Genomic DNA, 11,164 nt, shown 5'->3' with positions numbered 1-11,164 from the left:
TTTTCAATGTAAAATTGAAAGAGAAAAAAAAGAGAATTTTCTACATATTCTTGAAATTATAACTTTTGTATACATTTTGAAATCAAGTAAGATCAAAACATAATGATTCACAAAAACAGGAACAAAGTTAGTATATAAATCATAAGGCAGTATTTACAACATTTCATAATAATGTTTAAAAAACATGACAATAAAATAAACAAAATATTAAGATAAACCCTTTGTCTTATAAAACATTTTGATATGCTAATTTCAATTGTGACAAAATTGTGACACATTATTTGAGTTGAATTTAAGAATTAGGGTTCATGAGTGCTGTGGGTCAATTATAAATATCATATATATTGGGTGTATCCATTAAATATTGTAAAGGGGCTTTCCTGCAGCTACATTACAACATGACATAAGAGTGCACACATTAAGAACACCTACTGAATATGAAATGAGCTGCTTTTTTTACTGTATTTAAAATAGGTCAGATCAATATTTATGCTGAGGAAAGGTTTAAACATTTGGATCCTTACTTGTGTTTGGTCCCCCTAAATCCCCCTCCATTTCCACTAGGGGGAAATATTAATCAGGTTTTTTTTAATGTGGTCAAGAGGCTCAGCCACATACATAGGGGGCTGCCATTTTCTTCAGAAGGGGGGTCATGAATATATCGGTGACCAGAATCAAATTTTTTGACCCCACACACAGATCCTAAGCAAATTATTCCCAAATAGCCAAAAAATGTGTCTCCTATTTGGAAAGAAGGCAGGTAATGAGTGAACAATTTGATTGTAAGTGCAAGGAATGCATACATAGCATGGATACATTTTTATTGCAACCTCAAAGATTGAGGCATAGCACACAGAAAGTTTGATAGTCTCAAGCCTTGATAAATTTATGACCCCCATACTTTGGGTATAAAAAGATTATGACACCCCTATTTTTGATATAAAAATCATATTCATAACTCCCTTTCAGAAGGAAATTACCCACCACCCTAATTTATGGTATATATATAGTGCACATGGGTAACTGAAGCAGGGTGGCAGATAAAAGTAGATTCAACTGTGAAGATTCATTTGTAACTAATTAAAAGGCCATTTTTACTTGAAGTGAAATAATAGAGGTTATGGATATTAACATTTTCAAGGTTTATGTCAAAGGAGGCTTATTCCACAAATTTAACCAAAAAAGCTGCAAAATATTAAAGCACTCCTGTTTATAATTTTTGGTTTTAAGACAAAGGCACTCAGGTTCTCAATATTTGGGCAAATTATTTTACAGTATAAAATGTATTAATGATATGTACCATGAAAATGAAAATCATTTTTTGTCATTGAGTGCACTTCTTCTTCAAGGTGTCATGATTTAAAATCTACAACACAGAGTTGTATGAACCTTTAAGAAGCACCATCCATCCTCCCAGCAAACACAAAACGTTTTCGACATCATTCGCAAAAGGTTATAAAAAGTTGTCAGAAAACGTTTAAATGTCGGGTTATATAAAGAGTATAAAAGCGTTGTCATAACCTTAAAAAACATTTTTGATAATCTACTGCTCAGCAAACAAAAATGTTTTACAGAAAACGTTTAAATGTCGGGTTATATAAAGGGTATAAAAACGTTTTAATAACATTCTAAAAACATTCTTGAAAACTTGATACAAAACATTCTAAACAGAATGTTATTTTGGGAGTTGAAAAAATATTTTTGCGAAAAATGTTTGCCCAAAATATTTTCAATAACGTTTTAAAAACGTTTTCATGGCCTTTATATACCCCGACATTTAAATGTTATTAAAACGTTTTGAAAAATACATTTTAAGAACATTTGGAAAAATGTTTGCAAAAATAGTTTACAATAACATTTTGAAAACATTTTAAAAATATTGTTGTAGTGTGTTTTTCATACCAAACGTTTTAAAACGTTTTCATGACCTTTATATAACCCGACATTTTAATGTTATTAAAACGTTTTGCGAAACCAAAAGCCAAAATATAACTTATTTAAAACGTTTTTAAAACGTTTTTGTGTTTGCTGGGATGTCATCCAAGCAGTGTCCTAGCTTGCAACCCATCCATTTGGGACATGCAGTTTGCCCATTGGTAGGCAAAATTATATTACAGTTATAACTAATCCATAACTATAGCTGTTGGTGAAGTTTTGTTGAACTCAAAGAAGGTCAACTTTCTAAATGAAGGCCACAGCAAAATGTTGCTGGACCAGAGGCTGCCTACTGGCTTCTTTTAGAGTCCGGTAAATAACTTGGTACAAAGATAGTAAAATCATATGAGATGGCATGATTACTGTCCGGAATCAAAGTTAAAATATGAAAAGTTTCATGTTAAATTTAAAAAATGTAAAAAATGACTGCTCCCTTTCCATCACACCAAATCAGAGGCAGTGCCCCATCCAATAACTCATTCTACACCCCTCCCATGGCAACCGACATCTGCTTTAACTGTCTCGCTGACAGGATAGAAGGAGCTTCTTAAAGGCAAAAGTATATTAATTACGATAATAGTACTTACATTTTCTAGAGCCTTCAAAATCATTGTATACATATCGTCATAGATTTAGTATATGGACAAAAAGCTCTTCCTTTTTTGAATGTTTTTACAAATATTGATTCCTGTAGTCACAGAATGGATGCATAATAGGTTAGTTGAGATGCTATCCCATCATAATGAAATAAAAAAATTAAATGAATTTTGTCCAGGTCCCAAATCTATGGCGACATTATCATCTAGCTCTGATTTTCATTTTGCATTAAAATGCTCCGTCATTCAATCGCCACCAGTAGAAGTAATATACTTATATATTGCTTGATTGTCACATCACAAATCAGTCTTCAGCAGCTTTCAAAAAATATATTCCATATGGCAAAAGCTTTATTGCTAGAGTTTCAATCTCTCTTGCATTGGTAATGGTCATAGAGCTGTAGTGAGAACCTCTTCTGGTTCCCAAGCTGCTTTGCCATTGGGGAGTCTTTTGCTCCTATCATTAGGCCTAGTACCACCTTCTCCTATGTGGTTACCTTGGTTACTATGGTTACCAATCCCACCATTAGGAGATTTATGTTCTCTTGATGAAGAGTCTGTTGTACTTGGCGGTGTATCATCAAACCTGGACGGTGGTCTGTAGATCTTCACAAGGTGAACATTATTTGGATCATCGTCCAAGTCCTTGGGTTCCACGCTGCCTCTGCCATTGCGATAACTACTTTCTTGACTGGGTGAATAATTCTGTTGGAAAAAAGGGTGGTTCACATGATAAGTTGATTTTCTTCAGGTATGTCTTAAAGATAAGAATGTGAGTTGAAGCATAGAATTGAAGTTTCTTCTTGTCACATTTGTCTGTCTGTCTGTCCATGGGGCTGTCTCACTTAATCACTTTTACTTGTTTGAATTATCTTTTTTTTTTTTCTGGAGGCTAAAATGACCCTAAAATATCACCAAAAGCTTGAAAATTTGGCAAAAATTTGATAATCTGATTTTACATGATTTTAGCAAAAAGTAACAAATTAAAAAAATTCTCCCAAAATGCAAAATCTGGGTCGGTCAGGTCTGTAAAACAGGATTTATTTTGAGGCCTAATGCACAAATCTTTGTTATTCACATTATATTTTAAGATATTGTAAAAACAGTCTATATTGCAGTCTCTGAAGAAAGCTGGCAGTGGTACACTATTTTAATCTCAATGGGTGAGAATCTTGTATGGTAGATGTGTGCCTGTCTGCTGTAACTAATACAGACAGACCAACAAATAAAGACAGGCTGATCAGCTTGTAATCGGCGGGCCTTATAACATCGCGGATAAATATCAATATATTTTATTTGGAGAAATTGGACAAAATATAGTCCAGGCAGATCAATTCTATCACTCTTAACATGGGCCTACTTTTCGGCGTAGTGGTAAAAGCCTAATAATTCTCGCCAATTACAAGCTGATTAAAGTGTCTTTTTTTTCTGAATCTGTAAACCAAATTTCATATGATTGAAATAAGTGCACCTGGTTTCCCAAACTAAACTATAGATATGGTGTACCTTTCGAAAGTCAAAAGTCACAAATGCTAATCTACTGATTTTAATTCACACAAGCATTTAGACAGTAAAGAAATATTATCATAAGTTGTCACAAAAACAGTTGTGTGATATTCAAAAAAATAACTAGTTTACCTGTACTATTAAAAGAAAACTTCATTACTGAAATAATATTATAAGAAACATACAGAGAGCATTTTTGAAAAGTATTAGAAACTCTGCTACCAGCATCCATGTAGCTACTAAAACTCTGCTACCAGCAACCGTGTAGCTACTAAAACTGTCAACTACTGAAATATACATGTACTACAAAATTGTATATCTACGACAAATTCTTATCAAACCAATTATAAAATGCAAGTTTGCTTTCTTTTCTAGTCCATTGCTATCAAACGCAAATTTCATGCAAAATGCTTAAAATGTGTGAGTTAAAACTGTTATTTCATGTGCAAATAAAATTTGAAGCTATTTTGTATTGGATTTTAATAAATGCAATAATAGGATTTTCTGACACAAACCACACAGGACACATCAACAACACGAAATGGTGGGGTAAAAGAAAACTGTGATGTTGGGTGGTAACAGGAAGGGGGAAGGCTTGAAAGTTGAAGAATAACAAAACTTCAGTTAATATCAGTTTATATAAGGCACAAAGTGGTATCATGTGTCAAACTGTTTAGAGGCTTAAAGTAACTAAAAAGACACAAAGAAAACATTAGCTCATTTTGCTTTACTGAAAATTTATAACAATTTTGGCCCAAGACATCTTATCATCCAGAAATACAAGGTCATTTTGCGAAAAGTCTAGAATGCTGCCTTTTGTGTCTTGCTCAGTGTCTTTATAACTGAGTGTTTGTACAGATAACTGAAGCATCAGTTTAGTTTATTAAAGTATATTTCAATTGTGTATAAATCAGGATTTTGAAACATATTGAGGGCATCCTTCTCAGCAAATATTGCATTAATGATTTGAAACTTTGTAGATAAGTTTTAAGTAAGTTCTGAACCATGGCAGCTGGGACCCGTTTCACAAAGACATACGATTGTTCTTACAATTGATTTGATAGCGGATTGTGTAGTAAATCAACTGTAAGATTGATCATAAAACTTTGTGAAACATGGCCCTGAGACAACGGTAAAGCCATGAGCCATGAACAGCAGTATTTTATTCCAGATAATTAGAAACTACATGAAGCTCAATAAGTTAATCCAGCTGAGAAAGTCTTGTACCTTGCTATTAGCAAACTTAACTGTACACTAACTTGACTGCTGTATTTCTGTGTAAGTTTGATATCGTGCCAGAAAACCATAAACTTGTTCAACATTTGCATCTTATATTCTCATCTCATATAGACCTCTATTCCCATCCTGCCTATCAACGAGAAACTGTACACACCATAATGTATTAATCTGGACTTCAAAATTCTTTTTTTATAAATCAACATAAGTTAACTTAAAATTGTTTATCAAAGAGCTCATATGATGCATAATTCTTTTGACAGAGTTCCAATTTGTATGCTTCACCAACATCATTAAGGACCATGTTACCACGATGCAGTATTCAACTTCAATCTAGCCAGTGTAATGAAACCATCTGAATACTATATGTATTTTGATACCACTCTCAGGCTCAGTGCTAAAACTTTCTAAATTTACCAAATGACAGAACTTTTATGCAAACTGAAAGCTGTAAACTAGTTACAAAAATAGTTAATCAGCAATCACATTTCACAATTCTAAGGTTGAGAACCAGAAAGCCTTAACTCACATACAAAGGAATCCTTTTTGAGTTGAGGCTTTCTGGCTCTCAACCCTCAAATTATGAAAACAGATTCAAAATAAGCAGGGATACCCAATGTGTCATGAAAATCACTGTAAAACTAGAATGGTTACATCAAGCATGTACAATTTCCACACAATTAATGGCTGTAACAAAGATTGATATATAAAATAACATTGTCTATAGAAGACACAATTAACAGTGGGTACAGAAAAAAATGAAAATATAGTTGACAAAGGTTCAGTTAAAAATAGCTGCGTATAATAGTTAGTTGTGTTAACAATGGTATTTCACACATGACATGTACGAGTGGTGACGACCAACGACGGTGAAGCTAACCTTACGTCAACGAAGCGAAGAAGCATATAGTACCCACTGCATTGATCAGAGAACCTGGTTATAAAATAGTAAGATAGAATGACAAAAAATGGAATGGAGCTATAGATATGTGCCCAAAAACCATGTGATGAGTGCATGAATGAAAAGTGTGTGCTTCTGTAAAGTGAAGGTGCAGTTCATCTTTAAACCATTGGCTTTTGGTTAAGAAATCTTGTTTTCAGGAAATCACTTTGGCCTATGTATATCTGAATTAATGTGAGGGATTTAGTTCTAAGCATTATTTAGATATAATGCTTAATTTTAACCTGTTAATGCATTTCAAGTAATAATTTTGGCTTTTTCAAAATTTGGAGCCCCATGAAATATTCATAAAACAGGTTTCCAAAAGTATTAATAAAAGATATCCAGGTTGACACAAAGGCACCTTACTTGATTTTTCCTGCATTGATTTGCAGTATTTTTGTCAGGACTTTGGAGCAACCATCCACCATTAATAAACTATTCAGTGTCCAACTAAAGGCAAGTAACTGACCAAAAAGCTTGTAAGATTTGTTTTAAATCCAGCTTTAAGCTCTTCTTCCTAAATTAGGTTTTCAAGGAAAGCCAACATTAAAAGATTTGTGTGCCGAATTCTTAAACCACTGGAAGCAAGTAGGGTGAGGTTGGCTGTTGTGTTCTGCTATATCTAGAAAGCTTCAACCAACAAGTTGTTCTCCCTGACTGCCACAGACGGATATAAACCATTTTGACCAGTGTGCTTTTAAACCTCACCCCATCATGCATTGCATGTAGTGATTATGCTAATTACTGATTCTAAATAAATAAAAAAGCAAAAGTTGCTGTAAAAAGTATAAATTCCAGTCAGAAGGTGTGGTGCACTGATTACCTAAAAATATGTTGATTCATATGTTGAATCTTCCTCTGCAAACTAATAAACAGATGTAAAAGTGTGTAAAGAATTGTTTTAGCTAACCTATTGTAAAACAAAGGGAGAAAAAGACATTTTGCAATGCATGCTGGGAGTGGTTAAAATCGTCACACTGTCCAGCAACCATTGTTTTAATAGATGAGAATAACCCAAAGCATGACTATCCCATGCTGCATATAACCACAGCATCCCTATTTTGCAATTGATCTCGGCAATACCATCATAGGTAATTTCGTAAATTACAAAAGCCAACAAAATATTAAATTCATGGAATGCTCATCATGCAAACCATTAGAACTTTCAACTTTTAGTATGACAAATGTTTGACAAAGTATCGCTCAAATTATCATCCAGGCTTATGAATCCAAAGAAAGTTTTTAAATATAGCAAAAAATAAAAGTCACATGTGTATCTGTCAATCAGAGATGCTAACCACTGTGATTGGTTTAAGCATAGTCAAGCAATAAAGTAAAAGCCACACCCAGAATTTACAAACAATGCCACACCCATAAAGCTCAAGCCAATCACATGTATGCAGCACTCCGAAAGACAATGGAACATACACCAAAACATATTTATGTTTTGGTTTTTGGGTTTTTTTTCTGTAACTAACAATCATGTCATTTTAAGAACAAAATGCTCTTTAAATTAGATTTATTCCAATTATTAAGTATGGACAAAACTACAATTATGTCTATCACTGAATTTCAAAAATGTCACCGTTCTTGAAAAATGTTTTAAATCAACTTATTGATAGACAATTGTGTATCTTAATGTTCTTCTTTTACTATGATAGTATTAGCTGATCTCATTGCACCTCTACCGGTCAGTAATTCTATAATATGCTAATCCTTTTTATTTCTATCAATCATTTCTATTATTTTCCACTTGCCTTGGAACGAGGTTTTAAATAATAATGAAGGACTTTTATTCGTTGTGACAACCGATGGTTGCCTATCCCTTCGTTTGTATCCTTTGCGTAAAGATGGACATAATAAAAATGGAATCAAATGTAGCAATGATACAAACTGATGATGATGATGATGACACTGGTGTTGCCAGTATTACAGATTAAATAATATATTGGACTGATTCCTCTCACGATAAATGAAAAATGGATGATTTTCACTTAAACAATGTCAAGTTTTTGGGCTCTAATTCTTACACTTGATCTCATACAGAAACATAATGGTTATAGTGAAAATCATTTACTTTTTCATCATTAGTGAGAGCATTGGTTGTGCAAAATTCTGGCAACACCGGGTGGTATAGAAATAAAATGCAAATAATACATGCAAACTATATGGTAAAATGATGATGAGCAGGGTATGCATTGATAGGGTATGGAGTATGCAACAAGTCAAGGATCACTTAGCAAGCATTGGGTTTTAAAAAAAATTAACAATGATGAAGTTTACAAAAATCGCTGTAACGTAAAATTTGTGATTATTAAGAAATCATGATTTGAATAAATCAGGCTATTGTAGGCCTATTTTATACAATTTTTCTTAATATGGATATGTTCTGATTCAAAATCATGCATGTGCAAAGTGACAATTCTGTACATTGGTGCATGGTTCTGTGGTCTGGATATATTCATGCTCTGTTCTGTCTTGTGGTCATTCATTCTTACATGCGTTGTGAATTTCATGCCGTTTTACTCACTTTTATTTTGCCTGTTCCCATTCAATATTGCTTATATCTTGTTTGTATGGACAAGTTCATAAATGAATGGTTTGAATAATATAAATCTTCTGTCTGTGTATTTTCAACTAATCCCATACATGGACTCATTGATGAATTGAAAAACAAGATCTATTTTGAGGTGATTCAAACTTTATAGTAAGAATATTATGCCAGTCAAAAATGGCATATACATTTTATTTCAGCTTTTGCTGCCAATTAAAAAGCCCAGTTTTAGCAACCAAACTTTGGTTAAAACTCAAATTGTGCAATCTCCTATTTGCTTTAAAAGTACAAAAAATTAAGATTTGCAATTAAATGTTGCCATTTGATACTTAAAACTTGAAAACATATCCAATGCATCAAGACTTTAGAAATGAACGTCAGCTAAAGAATCCTGTGAAAACAGACCGTTTCTGTCTCAGTTTTGTGGTACAAAAGTTTTATCCCTTAAATTATGACCTTAAATTGCCAATATAAAAACTAAGTTGAATTTTCAACTATACATGTACCTTTTTATTTTGTACCTATTCATGTAATAAATTGTTACTATGCCACATTCATTTCAGCATGCAAATGTGTAGTTCTTGATTAATATGAAACAAGCTTTGGTTTGTGCTGTCATAATATTGGTTGTGGTGTCAACTCATTCCGCATGCCACACAAAAATATAACAAAATCCAGGGCTGCCAACTTTGAAAAACACATTTCAGTATTCTCAAACCTCAAAATCAATATTTTCCATACAAAATCAGTATTTTGAAAATATACGTACGGTTCTCAAGATATAGGCATATTAGTGTTGCTCAAAACAATAAAATACAAAGAAAGTTGGAAGCAATTATTGGCTATATCTCCGTGACCAGTAATACTAAAATGGCTATTGCAGTGTGCATCGTGCGTGATATTTATCTCTTGGCACTTGGCCGGTGCCATAAAAAGCCACCTTTAGTTATTGTCCATTTTAAATTCCTGCCTGCTTCCTGCTGGTACTTTTCATTATTTGTAGATGCCATATTTTCATTCCAAAACATCAAAAATACAGTACAAAATATCTATCAGTATCAGCTGAAATACTCCAACCAAAAAGTTTTTCCACGCTGCCGATCTTGGCCAAGTAATAGCCCGTGGTATACATATAGCCTGTGGTATATAAATCACCTCTTCAACAAAACACACTATACAATCGCATTAGCGAGGTCAATGTAAATGACACCTCATCGGGACCTTAACAGCAGGGGAAGAGATTGATTTTAAAAAACTAAGACAATGAATCAATTTTTACTGTATTTTATTTTCACATAACAAATAGCCCTACTTTTAATTATATTGAACTTTTTGAAAAATGTATTTTAGGACAAAAATCTGTACTCCCATATTCTTAACCAATTTCCGCATGAAATATGGAAAAATCGTACTAGTTGGCAGCCCTGAAAATTTTAATTTCATTTGATATGACAATCTCTGTGATAATGATACTTGCTCTTTTTCAATGATCATTGAAGATCAAGTCTGTCCAACTTATGTAACTTACTAGATTGCTTACATAATTATGAACAATTTATCTGCATATCAACAAATCTCATTCAAGCTATTAAGATAAATGTTCATGCATATACAATACACAGTTGTTGAAAGTATATTAAAATTGCTCATTGTTATATTTTATTGGAAAATAAGCGTTTTACTTGTTGATGACTTTATAATATATACCATCCAAATATGATTGCACAAAAAAAGCCTTTTCAAACATTGGAGATGGGAGGTAAAGGTATGGCAAAATTGAAACTTTCACTTTCTCATCAATAATTCTTTGACTTGCACAACAGACACATATTTTAACACTAGATAGGGGAGGTTTTTAACTTATGGCAAAGTTGCAGGGTTTCCTTTCTCACAGTATGCTTAACATATGTGTCTAAATTCTTCAGCAGACTTTGACATCAAGGGGATCTATCATCCCCCCCCCCCCTTGCGCATGCCACTAAGGGATTGGGTTCAGCCTTTGCTTAAACAGCCTCTTTATGTGGTTTTTTCACGCTCAGTTCTATTCCAGTTGACATTCATACATTCCCTACGGAAGACGTGGCCTTAATCTTTCTCACAGGGAGTGTGAATTTCAAATAGGGTTACCTGAATGGGTAACTCCATATGAAATTTACACCCCTGTGTAGGAGATTAAGGTCATGTCTTCCATAGGAGGTGTATGGATTTCAACTGGAATTGCTGAATTGATATCTGTGTGGAGGCACAGAACATCAAGAATCAAATGACAGGGTAAATCATACCATCATGGATTTGGCATACAGATAAGTAAATAAATGTCCATTTGATCAATTCACTTTAAAATCAATCATTTGGATTCGGGTAAAAATTATCATATTTTATTGTGAATTGTCT

At 33.3% G+C, this 11,164-nt stretch overlaps 1 protein-coding gene across 9 annotated transcripts in view; it reads right to left on the bottom strand.

The window, feature by feature from the left end:
- Positions 1–1,975: 1,975 nt before the first annotated feature.
- The window catches only part of LOC140158830 (protocadherin-15-like), a 203,121-nt gene continuing 193,932 nt past the window's right edge, over positions 1,976–11,164 (bottom strand). For 7 of the 9 annotated variants that reach the window (XM_072182062.1, XM_072182066.1, XM_072182064.1 and 4 more), the window contains one exon: positions 1,976–3,236. In XM_072182062.1, coding sequence (XP_072038163.1) covers positions 2,922–3,236 — 315 coding nt within the window. In that variant the 3' untranslated portion in view covers positions 1,976–2,921. Of the gene's footprint in view, positions 3,237–6,153; positions 6,208–11,164 lie in introns of all 9 variants that reach the window. The other 2 variants (XM_072182069.1, XM_072182070.1) reach the window with 2 other exon arrangements.

The sequence above is a fragment of the Amphiura filiformis genome, chromosome 8 (assembly GCF_039555335.1).
Source record: "Amphiura filiformis chromosome 8, Afil_fr2py, whole genome shotgun sequence".
Classification (NCBI taxonomy): domain Eukaryota; kingdom Metazoa; phylum Echinodermata; class Ophiuroidea; order Amphilepidida; family Amphiuridae; genus Amphiura; species Amphiura filiformis.
This window is presented reverse-complemented; position numbering and strand designations above follow the sequence as displayed.